At 42.5% G+C, this 24,441-nt stretch overlaps 2 protein-coding genes across 4 annotated transcripts in view; one reads left to right on the top strand and one right to left on the bottom strand.

The window, feature by feature from the left end:
• Positions 1 to 24,441, top strand: part of LOC139572987 (uncharacterized) — a 33,193-nt gene that overhangs the window by 1,782 nt on the left and 6,970 nt on the right. The gene's annotated exons all lie outside the window — the stretch shown is intronic.
• Positions 11,889 to 24,394, bottom strand: LOC139572988 (membrane-spanning 4-domains subfamily A member 15-like). 3 transcript variants are annotated; one of them, XR_011674524.1, is made up of 8 exons: positions 24,080 to 24,394; positions 23,194 to 23,356; positions 22,847 to 22,939; positions 22,539 to 22,595; positions 22,269 to 22,367; positions 21,829 to 21,945; positions 12,167 to 12,711; positions 11,889 to 12,051 (listed from the first exon to the last, which is right to left on the bottom strand). XR_011674524.1 is itself a non-coding variant. In XM_071395932.1 (7 exons), exons 2-7 carry the CDS (start codon positions 23,350 to 23,352, stop codon positions 12,682 to 12,684), a joined length of 555 nt encoding a protein of 184 aa, XP_071252033.1. In that variant the 5' UTR covers positions 23,353 to 23,356; positions 24,080 to 24,394; the 3' UTR covers positions 11,889 to 12,681. The 3 variants fall into 3 exon arrangements, 2 of the variants coding, with proteins under 2 accessions (XP_071252033.1, XP_071252034.1); XM_071395932.1 differs by having other exon boundaries at positions 11,889 to 12,711; XM_071395933.1 differs by having other exon boundaries at positions 11,889 to 12,711; positions 23,194 to 23,453; positions 24,080 to 24,361.

The following is a 24,441-nucleotide window of genomic DNA, read 5'->3' as shown; positions in this document are numbered from 1 at the left end:
GTATAGATACTAAGAGCTCTATATAACACCATATTATACTGCTCTTTATCTATGGGCATAGATACTAAGAGCTCTATATAACACCATATTATACTGCTCTTTATCTATGAGCATAGATACTAAGAGGTCAATATAATCTCATGCTCTTTATCTATGAGTATAGATACTAAGAGCTCCATATAACACCATATTATACTGCTCTTTATCTATGAGCATAGATACTAAGAGGTCAATATAATCTCATGCTCTTTATCTATGAGTATAGATACTAAGAGGTCAATATAATCTCATGCTCTTTATCTATGGGTATAGATACTAAGAGGTCAATATAATCTCACGCTCTTTATCTATGAGTATAGATACTAAGAGGTCAATATAATCTCATGCTCTTTATCTATGAGTATAGATACTAAGAGGTCAATATAATCTCATGCTCTTTATCTATGGGTATATATACTAAGAGCTCTATATAATATCATGCTCTTTATCTATGAGTATAGATACTAAGAGCTCTATATAATACCATATTATACTGCTCTTTATCTATGAGTATAGATACTAAGAGCTCTATATAATACCATATTATACTGCTCTTTATCTATGAGTATAGATACTAAGAGCTCTATATAATACCATATTATACTGCTCTTTATCTATGAGTATAGATACTAAGAGCTCTATATAATACCATATTATACTGCTCTTTATCTATGAGTATAGATACTAAGAGCTCTATATAATACCATATTATACTGCTCTTTATCTATGAGTATAGATACTAAGAGCTCTATATAACACCATATTATACTGCTCTTTATCTATGAGCATAGATACTAAGAGGTCAATACAATCTCATGCTCTTTATCTATGGGTATAGATACTAAGAGCTCTATATAACACCATATTATACTGCTCTTTATCTATGAGCATAGATACTAAGAGGTCAATATAATCTCATGCTCTTTATCTATGAGTATAGATACTAAGAGGTCAATATAATCTCATGCTCTTTATCTATGAGCATAGATACTAAGAGCTCTATATAACACCATATTATACTGCTCTTTATCTATGGGTATAGATACTAAGAGCTCTATATAACACCATATTATACTGCTCTTTATCTATGAGTATAGATACTAAGAGCTCTATATAATACCATATTATACTGCTCTTTATCTATGGGTATAGATACTAAGAGCTCTATATAACACCATATTATACTGCTCTTTATCTATGAGTATAGATACTAAGAGCTCTATATAATACCATATTATACTGCTCTTTATCTATGGGTATAGATACTAAGAGCTCTATATAACACCATATTATACTGCTCTTTATCTATGGGTATAGATACTAAGAGCTCTATATAATACCATATTATACTGCTCTTTATCTATGGGTATAGATACTAAGAGCTCTATATAACACCATATTATACTGCTCTTTATCTATGAGTATAGATACTAAGAGCTCTATATAATACCATATTATACTGCTCTTTATCTATGGGTATAGATACTAAGAGCTCTATATAACACCATATTATACTGCTCTTTATCTATGGGTATAGATACTAAGAGCTCTATATAATACCATATTATACTGCTCTTTATCTATGGGTATAGATACTAAGAGCTCTATATAACACCATATTATACTGCTCTTTATCTATGGGTATAGATACTAAGAGCTCTATATAATACCATATTATACTGCTCTTTATTTATGGGTATAGCCTTGGGAAGTAGTTTGGGGGTGGGACTAGTACGGGACTAGTAAAGGCCCAGCGCACTACTTCTGTGATTTAAAATATATATATACACTACCAGTCAATATTTTGGACACACCTACTCATTTAAGGGTTTTTCTTTGTTTTTACTATTTTCTACATTGTAGAATAATAGTGAAGACATTAAAGCTATGAAATAACACATATGGAATCATGTAGTAACCAAAAAAGTGTTAAACAAATCAAAATATATTTTATATTTGAGATTATTCAAAGTAGCCACCCTTTGCCTTGATGAAAGCTTTACACGCTTTTGCTCTTGGCATTCTCTAAAACAGCTTCATGAGGTACTCACCTGGAATGCATTTCAATTAACAGGTCTGCTTTGTTAAAAGTTGATTTGTGGAATTTCTTTCCTTCTTAATGCATTTGAGCAGTTGTGTTGTGACAAGGTAGGGGTGGTATACAGAAGATAGCCCTATTTGGTAAAATACAAAGTCCATATTATGGCAAGAACAGCACAAATAAGCAAAGAGAAACGACAAACCATCATTACTTTGAGACATGAAGGTCAGTCAATCTGGAACATTTCAAGAACGTTGAAAGTTTCTTCAAGTGCAGTGGCAAAAACCATCAAGCGCTATGATGAAACTGGCTCTCATGAGGACCGCTACAGGAAAGGAAGACCCAGAGTTACCTCTGCTGCAGAGGACAAGTTCATTAGAATTACAAGCCTCAGAAATTGCACCCCAAATAAATTCTTCACAGAGTTCAAGTAACAGACACATCTCAACATCAACTGTTCAGAAGAGACTGTGTGAATCAGGTCTTCATGGTTGAATTGCTGCAAAGAAACATGAGCAATGGCCATTAGACCGGTGGAAATCTGTCTTTGGTCTGATGAGTCCAAATTTGAGATTTTTGGTCTTTGTGAGACACAGGGTAGGTGAACGGATTATCTCCTCATGTGTGGTTCCCACTGTGATGCATGGAGGAGGAGGTGTGATGGTGTGGGGGTGCTTTGCTGGGGACACTCTGATTTATTTAGAATTCAAGGCACACTTAACCATTATGGCTACCACAGCATTTTGCAGCGATACACCATCCCATCTGGTTTGCACTTAGTGAGACTATCATTTGTTTTTCAACAGGACAATGACCCAACACACCTCCAGGCTGTGTAAGGGCTATTTGACCAAGAAGAAGAGTGATGGAGTGCTGCATCAGATGACCTGGGCTCCACAATCCCCTGACCTCAACCCAATTGAGATGGTTTGGGATGAGTTGGACCACAGGGTGAAGGAAAAGCAGCCAACAAGTGATCAGCATATGTGGGAACTCCTTCAAGACTGTTGGAAAAGCATCCCAGGTGAAGCTGTTTGAGAGAATTCCAAGATCATAGCTGTCAAAGCTGTTATCAAGGCAAAGGGTGGTTATTTGAAGAATCTCAAATATCAAATATATTTTGATTTGTTTAACACTTTTTGGTTACTACATGATTCCATATGTGTTATTTCATAGTTTTGATGTCTTCACTATTATTCTACAATGTAGAAAATAGTAAAAATAAAGACAAATCCTTGAATGAGTAGGTGTGTCCAAACTTTTGACTGGTAGTGTATATATATTTTTTATTCAGATTTTTCAGGGGGTACTGCAACACCCTCAGCACCCCTTCTTCCTATGGCTATGTCTATTGGTGTCACAATCGCTGTCTTCAAATTCCCTGTCATAAATGAGCCAAGGCGCAGCGTGCATGTAATTCCACATCTTTAATTGAAGTGAAACCTGCACAAAAAAACAGGTAAACAGAAACCGAACGTGACGCAACCGTGGCGCACACACAAACCCTCACAGAAAATAAATAATTACCCACAAACACATGTGGGAAAAAGGCTGCCTGAGTATGATTCCCAATCAGAGACAACGATAGACAGCTGCCTCTGATTGGGAACCATACCCAGCCAACATAGAAACAGACAAACTAGAATGCCCACCCAAATCACACCCTGACCTAACCAAATAGAGAAATAAAAAGGCTCTCTAAGGTCAGGGCGTGACAATTGGTAAGACTCAGAGACAGGCCTTTACAGTGTCTCTGTTATATGTTAAGTAGACATGCACAGTGAGGGGAATTTATAAGAGGAACTAATGCAGTTATTAGTATACTGGTTCATGAGAGAAGTGTGATCTTTTGTTCTTGGGTCCGGGAAGAATTTGGCCTTTTATAAACATTTCATGCAATTCTATGTCATTTTATATGACTTCAGACTTTAGCAGAATATTTTTTAGTACCACATAAATTAAATAAAAGAAATGACAGGCTACTTTGACACTGACATTATCTACCAAGAGAATTCTCTTCGATTATAATCACAGTCGCATATATTCTCCCCCAAGCAGACACATTGATGGCCCTTAACGAACTTTATCTGACTCTATGTAAACTGGAAACCACATATCCTGAGGCTGCATTCATTGTAGCTGGGGATTTTAACAAGGCCAATCTGAAAACAAGAAAGGAGGGCTGGTAAAACCCTGGATCATTGTTATACTAACTTATACTAACTAACTTATACTAACTTCCGCGACGCATATAAGGCCCTCCCCCGCCCTCCTTTCGGAAAGCTGACCACGACTCCATTTTGTTGCTCCCAGCCTATAGACAGAAACTAAAACAGGAAGCTCCCGCGCTCAGGTCTGTTCAATGCTGGTCCGACCAATCTGATTCCACGCTTCAAGATTGCTTCGATCACGTGGACTGGGATATGTTCCGCATTGTGTCAAACAACAACATTGACGAATACGCTGATTCGGTGAGCGAGTTTATTAGCAAGTGCATCGGCGATGTCGTACCCACAGCAACTATTAAAACATTCCCAAACCAGAAACCGTGGATTGATGGCAGCATTCGCGCGAAACTGAAAGCGGGAACCACTGCTTTTATTCAGGGCAAGGTGACTGGAAACATGACTGAATACAAACAGTGTAGCTATTCCCTCCGCAAGGCAATCAAACAAGCTAAGCGTCAGTATAGAGACAAAGTAGAGTCACAATTCAACGGCTCAGACACAAGAGGTATGTGGCAGGGTCTACAGTCAATCACGGATTACAAAAAGAAAACCAGCCCCGTCGCGGACCAGGATGTTTTGCTCCCAGACAGACTAGACAACTTCTTTGCTCGCTTTGAGGACAATACAGTTCCACTGACACGGCCCGCTACCAAAACCTGCGGACTCTCCTTCACTGCAGCCGACGTGAGTAAAACATTTAAACGTGTTAACCCTCGCAAGGCTGCAGGCCCAGACAGCATCCCCAGCCTCGTCTCCAGAGCATGTGCAGACCAGCTGGCTGGTGTGTTTACGGACATATTCAATCAATCCTTATCCCAGTCTGCTGTTCCCACATGCTTCAAGAGGGCCACCATTGTTCCTGTTCCCAAGAAAGCTAAGGTAACTGAGCTAAACGACTACCGCCCCGTAGCACTCACTTCCGTCATCATGAAGTGCTTTGAGAGACTAGTCAAGGACCATATCACCTCCACCCTACCTGACACCCTAGACCCACTCCAATTTGCTTACCGCCCCAATAGGTCCACAGACGACGCAACCACACTGAACACTGCCCTAACCCATCTGGACAAGAGGAATACCTATGTGAGAATGCTGTTCATCGACTACAGCTCAGCATTTAACACCATAGTACCCTCCAAACTCATCATCAAGCTCGAGACCCTGGGTCTCGACCCCGCCCTGTGCAACTGGGTACTGGACTTCCTGACGGGCCGCCCGCATGTGGTGAGGTTAGGTAACAACATCTCCACTCCGCTGATCCTCAACACTGGGGCCCCACAAGGGTGCGTTCTGAGCCCTCTCCTGTACTCCCTGTTCACCCACAACTGCGTGGCCATGCACGCCTCCAACTCAATCATCAAGTTTGTGGTAGGCTTGATTACCAACAACGACGAGACGGCCTACCGGGAGGAGGTGAGGGCCCTCGGAGTGTGATGTCAGGAAAATAACCTCACACTCAACGTCAACAAAACAAAGGAGATGATCGTGGACTTCAGGAAACAGCAGAGGGAGCACCCCCCTATCCACATCGACGGGACAGTAGTGGAGAGGGTAGTAAGTTTTAAGTTCCTCGACGTACACATCACGGACAAACTGAATTGGTCCACCCACACAGACAGCGTGGTGAAGAAGGCACATTAGCGTCTCTTCAACCTCAGGAGGGTGAAGAAATTCGGCTTGTCACCAAAAGCACTCACAAACTTTTACAGATGCACAATCGAGAGCATCCTGTCGGGCTGTATCACCGCCTGGTACGGCAACTGCTCCGCCCATAACCGCAAGGCTCTCCAGAGGGTAGTGAGGTCTGCACAACGCATCACCGGGGGCAAACTACCTGCCCTCCAGGACACCTAGACCACCCGATGTCACAGGAAGGCCATAAAGATCATCAAGGACAACAACCACCCGAGCCACTGCCTGTTCACCCCGCTATCATCCAGAAGGCGAGGTCAGTACAGATGCATCAAAGCAGGGACCGAGAGACTGAAAAACAGCTTCTATCTCAAGGCCATCAGACTGTTAAACAGCCACCACTAACATTGAGTGGCTGCTGCCAACATACTGACTCAACTCCAGCCACTTTAATAATGTAAAAAAGTATGAAAAAAAGTATCACTAGCCACTTTAAACAATGCCACTTCATATAATGTTTACATACCCTACATTACTCATCTCATATGTATATACTGTACTCGATACCATCTACTGCATCTTGCCTATGCCGTTCTGTACCATCACTCATTCATATATTTTTTATGTACATATTCTTCATTCCATTACACTTGTGTGTATAAGGTAGTAGTTGTGAAATTGTTAGGTTAGATTACTCGTTGGTTAGTACAGCATTGTCGGAACTAGAAGCCCAAGCATTTCGCTACACTCGCATTAACATCTGCTAACCATGTGTATGTGACAAATAACATTTGATTTGATTTGACAAACTGAGACTCTGAGATCAATAAAAACGAGTCTTGAATCCATCAATAGCTTAGGGCTATATGGAGATATATTGTACTATATGAGGAGGAAAACATAGTTCTAGAAACGGTGTACAATATGAGGAGGAATATATAGTCCTTGAAAAGCTTTCCACTTTCACTGACTCACCCAATGATGCGTAGCTCACTGGCCAGCGATGGATGATGCTCTCCTCTTGTGCCAACAACTTATCTCTCTTGTTTAACTTTGTAAAACAATGTTCTTTCAATAGGCCTATTTGGAAGTTGGTCAAATATTTTGGTAGTCTACAATCAGATTACAGTTTTCTCTTTTAAGCAAGAGCCATTTGCTTTCCAACCTGTGTTTTCCCACGATTCTATTTGAAATATTGCAAAAGGCTTGTTCTGGCTGCATGCTGTTCACTGAGAGATTTGATGCGCGTTCTCAGGCTATAGCCTTGTGATTGGGCTACATGAACACCATCAACAGCTTGACCATTTAAAAAGAATAAGCTATTGTGCTATTGCTATTACCTCTGTGTCTAAATTCTATGCTTTGTCCTGGTGTAGTATTCTGAATTATTACATTTATTTCTGAACAGACAGCAGTAATTCTATAACGTTGGCAAATGTATTTCCATTAATCAGGGGTGCTGCAGTTCCTTCAGAACCCTTCACGTAGCTATGGGAATTCAATGAGGCCTTTGGGAAGAAGGGCTTACATTTTGTGCACTTAAACGTCCGAAGCCTACTACCGAAGATCGATGAGATACGCCTGTTGGTTTGCAAATCAGAGGTGTCTTATGTTTTACTGAGACATGGTTGGATTCATCTGTTTGTGACTCAGAAATTGAGATAAGTAATTACTCTGTTGTCAGGAAGGATCGGAATCGGAACGGTGGGGGAATATGTGCGTTTGTAAGATCAGACATTGCTTTTAACGTCAGATCAGATTTAAATGCTGATCTGGAGATTGTCTGGCTGGATATCTGCCTTCCCAAAACCAAGCCGATTTTGTTGGGGGATGTGTTATAGGCCGCCCAAGCAGAATGCATTCTATGAAGGTCTTGAAATTGTGTTGTCAAACTGTAATGATTCGCTGTTGAAGGAAATCATTTTGTTATTTCAATACTGATGTCTGCAAAAAGAATAGCCCAACCCACAATGTAGGTATGCACTGTTGTAGATCACTTGCTCTGACCCAAATTATAAAAGATCCCACCAGGATATGTGAAACAGTGCCAAGTACAATTGACTTAATATTGGTGTCTGATAAATCTAAAATATAGCAGAGTGGAGTAATAGTCTATGGAATCAGTGATCATTTTATTACATTTTGCACAAGGAGGATTTTTTAAGATATATTTAAGTGTCACAAAACCGTTAGAATCAGAGGACTCAAAAAATACTGTGTAGAAAAGTTTAGGAAGGAAGTGGGTAAAATTGACTGGTCACCTGTGCTAGATAGTGTAGGGGTAGGCAGTGCCTGGGAAGTCTTTAAACGTAGATTCCTTGATGTGGTGAATGTGATGGCTCCCATTAGACGGGTCAGGGTAAAGCAGAGATCTAGCCCTTGGTTTAATCATGAGATTCTAGAATCTATCCAAGCAAGAAATAAGGCCTTTAAGAAATGTAAGAACTCTCAAGAGCAGCATGATTTTGTCCTATATAAACGTCACAGAAATGAAGCACAGAGCAGGATGGATGAAGCTAAGAGGGGTTACTTTGCTGAGAAAATAATTGAAAACAAAAATGACCCTAAAAAGCTTTGGAAATCATTTAAGGAACTAGGCTGTAGTAGTACTACCAAAAACAAACTAAACAGTATTGGACTGAACATCAAAGGGGAGATGGTATATGAAAAGGCAGAGGTTGCCAATGAATTCAACTTTTTTTTTTTTACTTCTGTTGCCAGCAAGCTGGTTAGCAAGCTGCCCATCAGTTCTGGTTTGTATGGAAGCAACCAAGTCCAGAAGTATTATGTAAAGTTAGGGGTTCAGCCAAACTCTTTTTCTTTTGCAAAGGTAGCAACTGCCAAAATAGTCAGTATGCTGGCAGAGCTTAAATGCTCCAAAGCCACAGGCCTGGATAATATTCCTGCAAGGTTTCTAATAGATTCTGCTGAGAAAATTGGCCCTTGTATTACGCATATTGTTATTCGCTCTCTTGAACAAGGCACCTTTCCCAGGGACATGAAACAAGCTAAAGTTTTACCTCTGTATAAGAAGGAGATAAAGCCTGACCCTGGGAACTATAGGCCTGTATCTATCCTCTGTGTAACATCAAAGATCCTGGAGAGAATTGTACATGAGCAAATGTATGAATATGTTAACAAACAGGGTCTAATGTATGATTTTCAGTCGGGTTTTAGAAAAACATACTCCACTGATTCATGTCTACTTTACTTGACTGACTTCATCAGGAAAGAGATTGATGAGGGAAATCTGTGTGGAATGGTACTGCTTGACCTACAGAAGGCCTTTGATACAGTTAACCACTGTCTCCTAATCTCCAAACTGGAGGCACTGGGGTTAAGCAGTATCCCTCTAGGCTGGGTAAAGTCCTATTTATCAGGAAGGGAGCAAGTAGTAGAGGTTAATGGTTCACTGTCTCAGGCAAAACCAATGAGTTGTGGCGTTCCGCAGGGGAGCGTGCTTGGGCCTCTGCTGTTTTTATTGTATATTAATGATATGAAAGATGCTTGCTCTTGCCGTCGTTATCTTTATGCGGATGACTCTACACTTCTGTTCTCACAAAAGTAAAACTATGTTGGAGAGCATACTTAGCACAGAGCTTACTAACATTAGCAAATGGCTTGAAGATAATAAGCTATCTCTGCACTTAGGGAAAACTGAAGCAATTACTTTTGGATCCAGACCTAAATTGTGTAGGTTGTCTGAAATTAGAGTGGAGTTAGGGGGTGAGGTGCTGACTACTAAAATCTCTGTTAGCTACTTAGGATGTATCCTTGATGGAAGCTTGGGAGGTGTGAGCATGGCCAATAAGGTGCTAGGGAAGGTTAATGTCAGGATTACGTTTTTGGCTAGAAAGTCCAAGCTGCTTGATAAGGACTCCATGAAAGTGCTAGCTACTGCCCTCATTCAATGCCATTTTGACTATGCTAGTACTTCCTGGTTTGGGGGCTTATCTAAACTTATGAAGGGGAAGCTCCAGATAGCCCAGAATAAGTTGATCAGGGTAGTATTGAAGGTGAGTCCACGTACTCACATAGGCAGGAGCTGCTTTCAGGAACTAAACTGGCTGCCTGTTGAGGCTAGGGTGTCCCAGATTAGACTAGGTTTGGTTTACAGGAGTATTTATGGTCCTGCGCCCAGATATTTAAGTGATTACTTTCCTCGTGTTAGGGATGCACACAATTACAGCACCAGATCAGGTGTTGCTGATGTGTGCTTATACAGGTTCAGGAGTAATGCTGGGAAAGGTACTTTCTTGTATACTGGAGCCTCAGAATGGAATGAGTTGCCTCTGCCCATAAAAACAACGTCCTCTCTGGACAGCTTTAAAAATAAAGAAAAAATATGTTTGATGTCCTCTGTGCCCATATGAATAACCCCTATGATGTAACTGGAATGATGAGATAGATGTTCCTCTTTTATGTTTTTGTTTTATTATTTCACTGCCATACTGTGTTCGATCTTGTATAGCCATCTTGACTCAAGAGGACCACAATGGAAATAAGTCCCAGATTTTATTGTGTGTTATCCTCAATGATTTTATTCATGTGCTTGTATGGCTTTTAAGTTTTATGTGTGCTTGTTTTTTTTAAATGGTCGAATTAATAAACTAAACTAAACTATGATTCTAAGGAAATAAATGATGAAGTGCAACGCTGGAGAGATGAATGTTGCAGGTTACTCGTGTATAGCAGACAGAGAATAGCAGACAGAGAATAGCAGACAGAGGATAGCAGACAGAGAATAGCAGACAGAGAATAGCAGACAGAGAATAGCAGACAGAGGATAGCAGACAGAGAATAGCAGACAGAGAATAGCCGACAGAGAATAGCAGACAGAGGATAGCAGACATAGAATAGCAGACAGAGAATAGCAGACAGAGAATAGCAGACAGAGTATAGCAGACAGAGAATAGCAGACAGAGAATAGCAGACAGAGAATAGCAGACAGAGGATAGCAGACAGAGAATAGCAGACAGAGGATAGCAGACAGAGAATAGCAGACAGAGAATAGCAGACAGAGAATAGCAGACAGAGAATAGCAGACAGAGAATAGCAGACAGAGAATAGCAGACAGAGTATAGCAGACAGAAAATAGCAGACAGAGAATAGCAGACAGAGAATAGCAGACAGAGAATAGCAGACAGAGGATAGCAGACAGAGAATAGCAGACAGAGAATAGCAGACAGAGGATAGCAGACAGAGAATAGCAGACAGAAGATAGCAGACAGAGAATAGCAGACAGAGAATAGCAGACAGAGGATAGCAAACAGAGAATAGCAGACAGAGAATAGCAGACAGAGAATAGCAGACAGAGGATAGCAGACAGAGAATAGCAGACAGAGAATAGCAGACAGAGGATAGCAGACAGAGAATAGCAGACAGAGAATAGCAGACAGAGAATAGCAGATCACTGGATTTGGTCATATATATGTGAAGTGAGGGCCGTTTTTGAGCTGTTGAGCTGTTTTGAAACTTCTCTTTTGTGGAACCTCACACGCACCCTGCTAACTCCCCAGAGGCCTGAGTGTTGTGCTTCTCAGGCACCACTCCGGGTAGTGTGGTGTAGGTGACACGGCATCAGCACAACAAGCCTAGACCCTAGACCTCTGGTAAAACAAACCTCAATTATGTCGAAAGAAATAGTTCCTCTCTGAGAGCTCATTTACTTCTCAGTCTCACCAAAATGAAAATGCAAGAAAACATATAAAATATATACTGTATATTCAATTAAAAATTACAAATATCATTACATTTTTGATCATGCTATTCATTGGTGATCATTTGTAGTTTTCTAAGTCCTATTTTTTGGTATATTATCTAAGAGTTGGTTGGGAAATATTCTGTACAGTTTGGTGCATAAAATATAGCTGTATTTTTATGACAACGTGATCAGGAAGGAACGGAAATACAGGTCTATTGTTACAACAAGAAGACATTAAACAATACATGTTTAAATTAATTTTAATCAGATACAAGTCAAATGAAAATATAGCCTACATTTTAAAATGTCATTTATACTATTATTAACCTTTAACCTGTAATTTTGTATTATCCTTTATTTAACTAGGCAAGTCAGTTAAGAACAAATTTCTTATTTACAATGACAGCCTACCGGTTAACAGTGGGTTAACTGCCTTGTTCAGGGGCAGAACGACAGATTTTTACCTTGTCAGCCCGGGGATTCGATCCAGCAAGCTTTCGGTTACTGGCCCAACACTCTAACCACTAGGCTACCTGCCGCCCCTATCACACTATTAATCACTACTACATCATAGGTAATCACTACTACACCAAAGGTAATCACTACTACACCATAGGTAATCACTACTACATCATAGGTAATCACTACTACACCATAGGTAATCACTACTACACCATAGGTAATCACTACTACACCATAGGTAATCACTACTACACCAAAGGTAATCACTACTACACCATAGGTAATCACTACTACATCATAGGTAATCACTGCTACATCATAGGTATTCACTGCTACATCATAGGTAATCACTATTACATCACAGGTAATCACTGCTACATCATAGGTAATGACTATTACATCATAGGTAACAACTACTACATCATAGATAATCACTACTACATTATAGGTAATCAATACTACATCATAATAATAAGCACAATGTGAAGACTTTCTGTATCCACTATGAATTGGCACAAGTAAAACAAATGTCATACAAGTTTAGTAATGATTTCACTTAATTGTTTGTTGTTTGTTCATACGTCCTGCTTCAGGGTGACCATGGGCTGGAGAGAAAAATCGCAAGCAACTTATTTTATTTATTTAACCACAAAGGAAGTCATCATTGAGACCATGTCTCTTTTTTGAGTGAGCCCTGCAAGGAATGTGTTGTTTGGTTATGTAGTGTGTGCACTCAGTAAATACACTTGTCGCTATATAAGAAGTATATAAATAATTATATGTACACTCCAGTATAATAAATGTACACAGTCTCACCAGAATGTTCAGCCCAGTCAGTATAATAAACAGTAGAGTCTCACCAGAATGTTCAGCCCAGTCAGTATAATAAACAGTAGAGTCTCACCAGAATGTTCAGCCCAGTCAGTATAATAAACAGTAGAGTCTCACCAGAATGTTCAGCCCAGTCAGTATAATAAACAGTAGAGTCTTACCAGAATGTTCAGCCCAGTCAGTATAATAAACAGTAGAGTCTCACCAGAATGTTCAGCCCAGTCAGTATAATAAACAGTAGTCTCACCAGTCAGTATAATAAACAGTAGAGTCTCACCAGAATGTTCAGCCCAGTCAGTATAATAAACAGTAGAGTCTCACCAGAATGTTCAGCCCAGTCAGTACAATAAACAGTAGAGTCTCACCAGAATGTTCAGCCCAGTCAGCATAATAAACAGTAGAGTCTCACCAGAATGTTCAGCCAAGTCAGGATAATAAACAGTCTCACCAGAATGTTCAGCCCAGTCAGTATAATTAACAGTACAGTCTCACCAGAATGTTCAGCCCAGTCAGTATAATAAACAGTAGAGTCTCACCAGAATGTTCAGCCCAGTCAGTATAATAAACAGTAGAGTCTCACCAGAATGTTCAGCCCAGTCAGTATAATAAACAGTAGAGTCTCACCAGAATGTTCAGCCCAGTCAGTATAATAAACAGTAGAGTCTCACCAGAATGTTCAGCCCAGTCAGTATAATAAACAGTAGAGTCTCACCAGAATGTTCAGCCCAGTCAGTATAATGAACAGAGTCTCACCAGAATGTTCAGCCCAGTCAGTATAATAAACAGCAGAGTCTCACCAGAATGTTCAGCCCAGTCAGTATAATAAACAGAGTCTCAGCAGTCAATATAATAAACAGAGTCTCACCAGTCAGTATAATAAACAGTAGAGTCTCACCAGTCAGTATAATAAACAGTAGAGTCTCACCAGTCAGTATAATAAACAGTAGAGTCTCACCAGTCAGTATAATAAACAGTAGAGTCTCACCAGCCAGTATAATAAACAGTAGAGTCTCACCAGTCAGTATAATAAACAGTAGTCTCACCAGTCAGTATAATAAACAGTAGAGTCTCACCAGTCAGTATAATAAACAGTAGAGTCTCACCAGTCAGTATAATAAACAGTAGAGTCTCACCAGTCAGTATAATAAACAGTAGTCTCACCAGTCAGTATAATAAACAGTAGTCTCACCAGTCAGTATAATAAACAGTAGAGTCTCACCAGTCAGTATAATAAACAGTAGAGTCTCACCAGTCAGTATAATAAACAGTAGAGTCTCACCAGTCAGTATAATAAACAGTAGAGTCTCACCAGTCAGTATAATAAACAGTAGAGTCTCACCAGTCAGTATAATAAACAGTAGTCTCACCAGTCAGTATAATAAACAGTAGAGTCTCACCAGTCAGTATAATAAACAGTAGAGTCTCACCAGTCAGTATAATAAACAGTAGTCTCACCAGTCAGTATAATAAACAGTAGAGTCTCACCAGTCCGTATAATAAACAGTAGTCTCACCAGTCAGTATAATAAACAGAGTCTCACCAGAATGTTCAGCCCAGTCAGTATAATAAACAGTAGAGTCTCACCAGTCAGTATAATAAACAGTAGAGTCTCACCAGTCAGTATAATAAACAGTAGTCTCACCAGTCAGTATAATAAACAGTAGAGTCTCACCAGTCAGTATAATAAACAGTAGAGTCTCACCAGTCAGTATAATAAACAGTAGAGTCTCACCAGTCAGTATAATAAACAGTAGAGTCTCACCAGTCAGTATAATAAACAGTAGAGTCTCACCAGTCAGTATAATAAACAGTAGAGTCTCACCAGTCAGTATAATAAACAGTAGAGTCTCACCAGTCAGTATAATAAACAGTAGAGTCTCACCAGTCAGTATAATAAACAGTAGAGTCTCACCAGTCAGTATAATAAACAGTAGAGTCTCACCAGTCAGTATAATAAACAGTAGTCTCACCAGTCAGTATAATAAACAGTAGTCTCACCAGTCAGTATAATAAACAGTAGAGTCTGGTCGGCGGTGAGAGAACTAAGGAAGGGCTCCGTCTCCCACCTATCCGAGCATACATGGATGACATGACTACACTGACCACCACTGCAGCATGCACCAGGCGGCTACTGGCAAAACTGCAGGATAACATCAAGTGGGCCCGGATGAAAATCGAGCCAAGCAAATCTCGAAGCATCTCCATAGTCAAGGGACAGCTTAAAGATGTGAGGTTCTGCATTGGAGATGACCCGATACCAACGGTGTCTGAGCAACCCGTCAAGAGCCTGGGTAGATGGTACAACGAAAGCCTCCGAGATAAAGATCAAGTGCAGCAAGTAAGACAGGACATCGCCGACGGACTTGAGAACATCAACAAGACCCTACTGCCTGGGAAGCTCAAGCTTTGGTGCCTACAGTTTGGACTTCTCCCCCGGGTAATGTGGCCACTCACCGTCTATGAGGTCCCAATAACAACAGTGGAGAAGATGGAGCGAACCATTACCTCATACGTGAAGAAATGGCTGGGTGTCCCACGATGCCTGAGTAACATCGGCCTCTATGGCAAAGGGGTCCTTGAACTACCACTTACAAGTCTAACGGAGGAGTACAAGTGCTCTAAAGTAAGACTTCAGATGACATTGAAGGACTCCAAAGACCAGACCATTAGCAAGGCTGCACCTCCCCTACAAACTGGACAGAAATGGACATCATCCAAGGCTGTGCAGCAAGCAACATCAGCCCTGAGACACCAAGACATTGTGGGGAATATCCAGCATGGAAGAGGAGGCTTTGGCCTGGCAGCAAGCAAACCAACGTTCCATAAGGCAACAACATCTGAACGCAGGAAGCTGGTGGTCGAGGAGGTGCGCAGACAGGAGGAGACTGCAAGAAGTGCAAAGGCTGTCTCTCTTGCTAAACAAGGGCAATGGACGCGGTGGGAAGGCCTGGAGAGGAGAAAGATCAACTGGAGTGAGCTTTGGCAAATGGAGGCAAGCAACATCAGCTTCATCATAAGAGCTGTTTATGATGTGCTTCCATCACCAAAAAACCTACATCAATGGTATGGCGAGGACCCGACCTGCCCCCTCTGCCCAGCTCCAGCGACTCTCAGGCATATAATGACAGGTTGCAAGACCAGCCTCTCACAAGGCCGCTACACCTGGAGGCACAATCAGGTCCTCAAGAGCCTGGCTGCAGCACTTGAGACCAAGAGGAGTGCAACCAATTCATTACCTCCAAAAACAAGCAATCCCGTCAAAACAACAACATTCATCCGGGAGGGACAGAAAAGGCCCAAGCATCCTCCTACAAAGCCAGAAACTGGACACCTAGGCATGGCCCGGGACTGGAAGATGCTTGTCGATATTGGCCAGCAACTCATTTTTCCACCTGAGATTGCTTCTACCAACCTTAGGCCAGACATGGTACTCTGGTCCCCTTCACGAAAGGCTGTGTACATCATAGAGCTCACAGTCCCATGGGAAAACTCTGTTGAAGAGGCCTACGAGCGTAAGAAACTGCGTTACACAGAGTTGGCAGCAGACGCAACTCAGCGTGGCTGGAATGCAAAAGTCTGGCCAGTTGAAGTGGGATGCAGAGGATTCGTGGCTTCTTCCACCATCAGGTTGCTGAAAGAACTTGGAATCCATGGACAGGCTCTGCGGCAGACCGTCAGAGCAGTTTCTCAAGCAGCTGAAAGAGGCAGCCAGTGGATCTGGATCAAACGGAAGGACCCTTGCTGGGCTATAATTTCATGACCCCCCCACCCCCACCTGAGAACCCAATTCAGATCCCTCCAACTTGAGGAGGGCATATGAGGTATGCGGTCAGCTGTAGGGCTGGCTCAGGGAAGAGGACGCCCCTGCCTTGCATAGTCCTGTGGGAAATCTTAATTGGGCATGGGACACAAGCTAAGGCTTGATCACCCTTTAGCTGGCCACCTTTGATGAGGGTGTTTAGTAATTAAAGGCCGAAACACCCACTGATTCGAAGGCACACTACTGAGGATGTGTCCCAAAATTGACATCTTAACCCAGTCTAAGAAATAAACCTCCCATGCCACTCTGTCAACATCACGGCAAATCTCATGTGAGTGCATACCATCTATTGGCACAATGGACAATTTTTAACATCTCGTCCCGTGTTTTATGATTCTGATTATCTGGACTTGTCCAGTGACTGCTGTGAAAGGACAGCTGACAACATAGGAAAGTCTGTGTGACAGCTTGGAAAGACAGCTGACCGGAGGGAATAGACCCCAATGGGGCTGTAATGGGCTAGCTACCCATGTTGGCAGTCTCCGACGCTGCTTCAGTATGTTGGAGACACCCGCTAAGTGCTACTGAAAGTCAACAAAGGAACATACCCCTAGAGCCTGCGAGAGCTGGGGCGCAAGATGGCTCAACGACTGATCACACGGCTACGGACCCAGGAATGGAAACGACTACGAGTAGGAACACAGCACATGAGACAACCATAACAGCAGCAGGACACACACTTCAGGTGTGCAGCTGTGGTTGGGAGAGAGTAACATCGGCAAGGGGGTTAAGGATCCATCAAGGGAGGAAAAGGTGCTTGGTAGAGCAGAGACAGGGACCTCGCATTGACCAGTACTTCTTACGAAGCAGCCAGTCAAATCAGTCGAATGAAGCACAGCGACGGGACGCAAACCAAAGTTCGCAGAGCATCAGCACCCCTGTAACGGAGGAGGATAACACAAGCACAGAAATGCCGGTGGATGAACTCACCCAACCACAGAGACCTCTAAAAGAGGAAAAGGTCAAAGGGCACAGACCGAGTGTGAAGTGGCCCAAAGCTGTTGAAAAGAGAGAGTGGGAAACAATCAACAATGACCTGACAAAAATCTTGGAACAACAGGTAGGAACAGCAGAGAAAAAGCTTGAAAGGATGGGAGACATTATCTACCACTACGGAGAAGAGCGCTTTGGAGTAAACGAAAGGAGAAGTGGCAAGACACCACCCGCGCCAGCCAAATCTAGGAGGCAGCAAGAGATCGAGATACTTGTCAGAGAGAGAAGGCAGCTGAGAAAGCAGTGGAAGAAGGCCTCTGATGCAGAGAGAGAAGGTCTCATGCTACTCCAAGCAGACATCAAATGTCGGCTGGCAACCTTGCGAAGAGCGGAAAACTTAAGGAAACTTCGTAGGAAGAAGGAACACTCAAGAACACGGTTCTATAAAAAACCCTTTAAGTTTGTCAAAGACCTCTTCGCAAAGGAAAAGTGCGGAATCCTAAAAACTCCAAAGCCAGAACTGGAAGAACATCTGGAAAAGGTCCACCAGGACACGAAAAGGCATGAGCAGATAATCATCCCACATGACATCCCACCTATTCAACCACCAGAATTCAATCTGGACACTGACCCTCCAAAATGGAAGGAAGTAGAGAACGTTGTCCGACGAGCAAGAGCGGCCTCGGCTCCTGGGCCTAATGGAGTACCATATAAGCTCTACAAGAACGCCCCGGATGTTCTACGCTTTCTTTGGAGGCTCATGAGGATAGTGTGGCAGAAGGAAATAATACCAAAGGCATGGCGAAGGGCTGGTGGTGTGCTAATCCCGAAAGAGAAGGATGCGACAGACATCAGTCAATTCCGACCAATCTCCCTTCTCAACGTCGAAGGGAAGATCTTTTTCAGTATAATAGCACAGAGGCTGTCCACTTACCTGGAAAGGAACAAGTACATTGATACATCTGTACAGAAAGCAGGCATTCCTGGTTTCTCTGGTTGCCTGGAACATACTAGTATGATTTGGCACCAGATCCAAACAGCTAAGAAAGACAAGAGAGACCTCTATGTCATCTTCCTCGACCTGGCCAATGCCTTTGGCTCAGTTCCCCATGAACTCCACTGGGAATCCTTCAACTTTTTCCACGTACCAGAACCCATCACTACACTGGTAAAGGCCTATTTCCAAGACCTGCAATTGTGTTTTACAACACCTGACTTCACAACAACATGGCAGCGCTTGGAAGTGGGCATAATGGCAGGCTGTACAATTTCACCTCTGGCCTTCACTATGGCCATGGAAGTCATCATCAGGGCATCGAGATGGGTGGTCGGCGGTGAGAGAACTAAGGAAGGGCTCCGTCTCCCACCTATCCGAGCATACATGGATGACATGACTACACTGACCACCACTGCAGCATGCACCAGGCGGCTACTGGCAAAACTGCAGGATAACATCAAGTGGGCCCGGATGAAAATCGAGCCAAGCAAATCTCGAAGCATCTCCATAGTCAAGGGACAGCTTAAAGATGTGAGGTTCTGCATTGGAGATGACCCGATACCAACGGTGTCTGAGCAACCCGTCAAGAGCCTGGGTAGATGGTACAACGAAAGCCTCCGAGATAAAGATCAAGTGCAGCAAGTAAGACAGGACATCGCCGACGGACTTGAGAACATCAACAAGACCCTACTGCCTGGGCAGCTCAAGCTTTGGTGCCTACAGTTTGGACTTCTCCCCCGGGTAATGTGGCCACTCACCGTCTATGAGGTCCCAATAACAACAGTGGAGAAGATGGAGCGAACCATTACCTCATACGTGAAGAAATGGCTGGGTGTCCCACGATGCCTGAGTAACATCGGCCTCTATGGCAAAGGGGTCCTTGAACTACCACTTACAAGTCTAACGGAGGAGTACAAGTGCTCTAAAGTAAGACTTCAGATGACATTGAAGGACTCCAAAGACCAGACCATTAGCAAGGCTGCACCTCCCCTACAAACTGGACGGAAATGGACATCATCCAAGGCTGTGCAGCAAGCAACATCAGCCCTGAGACACCAAGACATTGTGGGGAATATCCAGCATGGAAGAGGAGGCTTTGGCCTGGCAGCAAGCAAACCAACGTTCCATAAGGCAACAACATCTGAACGCAGGAAGCTGGTGGTCGAGGAGGTGCGCAGACAGGAGGAGAGTGCAAGAAGTGCAAAGGCTGTCTCTCTTGCTAAACAAGGGCAATGGACGCGGTGGGAAGGCCTGGAGAGGAGAAAGATCAACTGGAGTGAGCTTTGGCAAATGGAGGCAAGCAACATCAGCTTCATCATAAGAGCTGTTTATGATGTGCTTCCATCACCAAAAAACCTACATCAATGGTATGGCGAGGACCCGACCTGCCCCCTCTGCCCAGCTCCAGCGACTCTCAGGCATATAATGACAGGTTGCAAGACCAGCCTCTCACAAGGCCGCTACACCTGGAGGCACAATCAGGTCCTCAAGAGCCTGGCTGCAGCACTTGAGACCAAGAGGAGTGCAACCAATTCATTACCTCCAAAAACAAGCAATCCCGTCAAAACAACAACATTCATCCGGGAGGGACAGAAAAGGCCCAAGCATCCTCCTACAAAGCCAGAAACTGGACACCTAGGCATGGCCCGGGACTGGAAGATGCTTGTCGATATTGGCCAGCAACTCATTTTTCCACCTGAGATTGCTTCTACCAACCTTAGGCCAGACATGGTACTCTGGTCCCCTTCACGAAAGGCTGTGTACATCATAGAGCTCACAGTCCCGTGGGAAAACTCTGTTGAAGAGGCCTACGAGCGTAAGAAACTGCGTTACACAGAGTTGGCAGCAGACGCAACTCAGCGTGGCTGGAATGCAAAAGTCTGGCCAGTTGAAGTGGGATGCAGAGGATTCGTGGCTTCTTCCACCATCAGGTTGCTGAAAGAACTTGGAATCCATGGACAGGCTCTGCGGCAGACCGTCAGAGCAGTTTCTCAAGCAGCTGAAAGAGGCAGCCAGTGGATCTGGATCAAACGGAAGGACCCTTGCTGGGCTATAATTTCATGACCCCCCCACCCCCACCTGAGAACCCAATTCAGATCCCTCCAACTTGAGGAGGGCATATGAGGTATGCGGTCAGCTGTAGGGCTGGCTCAGGGAAGAGGACGCCCCTGCCTTGCATAGTCCCGTGGGAAATCTTAATTGGGCATGGGACACAAGCTAAGGCTTGATCACCCTTTAGCTGGCCACCTTTGATGAGGGTGTTTAGTAATTAAAGGCCGAAACACCCACTGATTCGAAGGCACACTACTGAGGATGTGTCCCAAAATTGACATCTTAACCCAGTCTAAGAAATAAACCTCCCATGCCACTCTGTCAACATCACGGCAAATCTCATGTGAGTGCATACCATCTATTGGCACAATGGACAGTTTTTAACATCTCGTCCCGTGTTTTATGATTCTGATTCACCAGTCAGTATAATAAACAGTAGTCTCACCAGTCAGTATAATAAACAGTAGAGTCTCACCAGTCTGTATAATAAACAGTAGAGTCTCACCAGTCAGTATAATAAAGAGTAGAGTCTCACCAGTCAGTATAATAAACAGTAGAGTCTCACCAGTCAGTATAATAAACAGTAGAGTCTCACCAGTCAGTATAATAAACAGTAGAGTCTCACCAGTCAGTATAATAAACAGTAGAGTCTCACCAGAATGTTCAGCCCAGTCAGTATAATAAACAGTAGAGTCTCACCAGAATGTTCAGCCCAGTCAGTATAATAAACAGTAGAGTCTCACCAGAATGTTCAGCCCAGTCAGTATAATAAACAGTAGAGTCTCACCAGAATGTTCAGCCCAGTCAGTATAATAAACAGTAGAGTCTCACCAGAATGTTCAGCCCAGTCAGTATAATAAACAGTAGAGTCTCACCAGAATGTTCAGCCCAGTCAGTATAATAAACAGTAGAGTCTCACCAGAATGTTCAGCCCAGTCAGTATAATAAACAGTAGAGTCTCACCAGAATGTTCAGCCCAGTCAGTATAATGAACAGAGTCTCACCAGAATGTTCAGCCCAGTCAGTATAATAAACAGTAGAGTCTCACCAGAATGTTCAGCCCAGTCAGTATAATAAACAGAGTCTCACCAGAATGTTGAAGTGCTGTCTGCACACTGCTTTACTCTCCCAGTAGATCACCACCATGGCAACGACCAGTTCAATGACCAGGAGAACTACAATCATCCCACTGGTTCCATGAAATACCTGACAAAGTAAAGAGAATAGTAACTTAATACACTAATATCTTAATAACTTAATACACTAATATCTTAATAACTTAATACACTTAATACACTGTACATAGCAACATGTTTTTATCTGGTTTAATGTTATGTTGATTAGCTATTGTGGTTTAGTATTTTGTTTGTGTAGAACATTTACACAGAATTACAAAGAAAACTAACAATTCAGTATCCGTATTGCGTTATCTAATTTCAATGCTTGTACTCTTCCACCTCATTAACAAATCAATACTAATGAATTAACTCATTGTAATAAACAAACAATTAAGTAATTAACTCTGGAACCTCTTGATGTTCCCCCTGGAAACCAAAAGAGATGCAGAGAGCAACAGCAGCTAATGTCCAGAAACAGCTGACGATGTTCAAGGAAAATGACAGTTTGGCCTGTTGATAGTGGAGAAAAACACAGAATCACCTCACTCTTCAATTGGTATGTTTATGATATATTTGATGTGTAATATTTTCATAATAATTTATAATAATTTAAATAATCTACAATTATTTCATTTTTGATCCATGACTGAATTTAGACATATTTGTAAAGCTTGAACTTACCACACACATATTTGGAGAATGACCTGCAGCATAGGTCAGCATTCCGGCAACAACAAACTTTATAAAACAAATGTGTTTTTTTGTTCCTTCATTATTTGAGAGACTGATTACAAATTCAATCAACAGTACGTGTATTATCCTCATTGTAGAGTACACACTTCACACACAATGCACACTGACGACAGGAGAGAATAACGGATAGAGACGACACAAAGCTTTGGTCCAACATCGGCTGTATCAACATGTGTCTAATCCAATAATTGATGATGACACGAACTACTTTGTGGGCTGATCACAGTGGTTCTTACCAGGACACTGGATATGGTGTAGATCAGAACTAATGATCTGGGCTGGACAAGCAGTAGCCCCAGAATCAAGACTCCAGCAATGAGCTGAGCCGCCTAAAACGAGAAGAAGATGTAATCAGACTAACAGACGAGAAAACAATACAGGAGGATTTCCTGGACCCAGATTAAGCCTAGTCCTGGACTAAACATCACCGACCCTGTATCCAGGAAACTGGCCCTTTCATGAACATCTATCAAATGTTCAACGTAACTTCTGCTCATCATTAATGTATTTTTATAATCCACAGATTAGCCTGCCTGAAGTACATTTATAATCGGCTGTATAGGAACATGTTTGCCATTCGTACCCCCAGAGCTTTAGGCTGACCCTTGAGGAAGACCTTGTAGACATCTTTGAAGACACAGTGGAACTTCTCAGGCATCAGCTGGCCCTCCTGAGCATCTCTGAGACTGCCCAGAGGTATAGTGATGACCATGCACTCATCTGACTGAAATGTGTACTTCATTTACCTGGGAACAATACATTTCATTAAGACATAATGTAGACCAGTGGTTCCCAAACTGTGTTCAGGGGCATTGACAGGGGGGGCGCGGGGTCCTCTTCCCCCTACAAAAAATAATTGTTTATTTATTTGTATGTTTTTTAATGGAACTCAGCCCGTCTTTAAACTTACTCTTGGAAGTTGTAATAGTAGAATGCACAAGGTGCAATTTCCAAATTGGGTGGTGCATCATCAGTTCCTCTTGTCATGTTAGTGATTGCAGATCTTAGAGGGCTACTTATAACTTGTCAGAAAAGTCCAGATCAACTAGCCCATGTCAGTTAATTTTTTTGGCTAGGTTTTTTAGCACATAGATATTGTTGTAATTTGTTTATTACTCAAATACGACATGAACACACATTACACATGGCAAAATGTATAGAATCGCAAGAAAATGTGCTTTCAAACCAATAGATGTGGCCCGTGCACACGCAGGGTGGGGCCCTGCATTCCCCAATGCTGGAAGGACGGCTCAGAGTGAAAAAGTTTGGGAACCTCTGATGTAGACAATAACACTACTGATGTAATGAGGACACTGTAATGTAACGTGTTACCAATAAAAACTATCGGAATAATATTGCTGAAATAAACCATAAACTGTTGTAATAACTCTGGATATTGTAATTAAATGTAAACACGTCATGAATGATGAAAGGTAATAGCAGAACAAGTTTTCATGAAGTTTACATACCTGCTGCTGTTCTTTCTAACTTAATGGAGGAAGTCACACTCGGAGGGCGTCTGCGCTGGTCTGGTAAGCCTGCTGTGATGGACAAATACATTTTCATACACATCCACACAGCAAGAGAGAGAGAGAGAGAACCAGAGAGAGACAGAGAACCAGAGAGAGAGAGACAGAGAGAGAGAGAGACAGAGAGAGACAGAGAGAGAGAGACAGAGAGAGATAGAGAGAGAGAGAGAGAACCAGAGAGAGACAGAGAACCAGAGAGAGAGAGAGAGAGAGAGAGAGAGAGAGAGAGAGAGAGAGACAGAGAGGGAGGGAGAGAGAGAGAGAGAGAGAGAGAGAGAGAGAGAGAGAGAGAGGGAGAGAGA

The sequence above is a fragment of the Salvelinus alpinus genome, chromosome 4 (assembly GCF_045679555.1).
Source record: "Salvelinus alpinus chromosome 4, SLU_Salpinus.1, whole genome shotgun sequence".
Taxonomy (NCBI): domain Eukaryota; kingdom Metazoa; phylum Chordata; class Actinopteri; order Salmoniformes; family Salmonidae; genus Salvelinus; species Salvelinus alpinus.
Note: the sequence above shows the minus strand (reverse complement) of the source record. Positions and strands in the feature narration are given on the sequence as shown.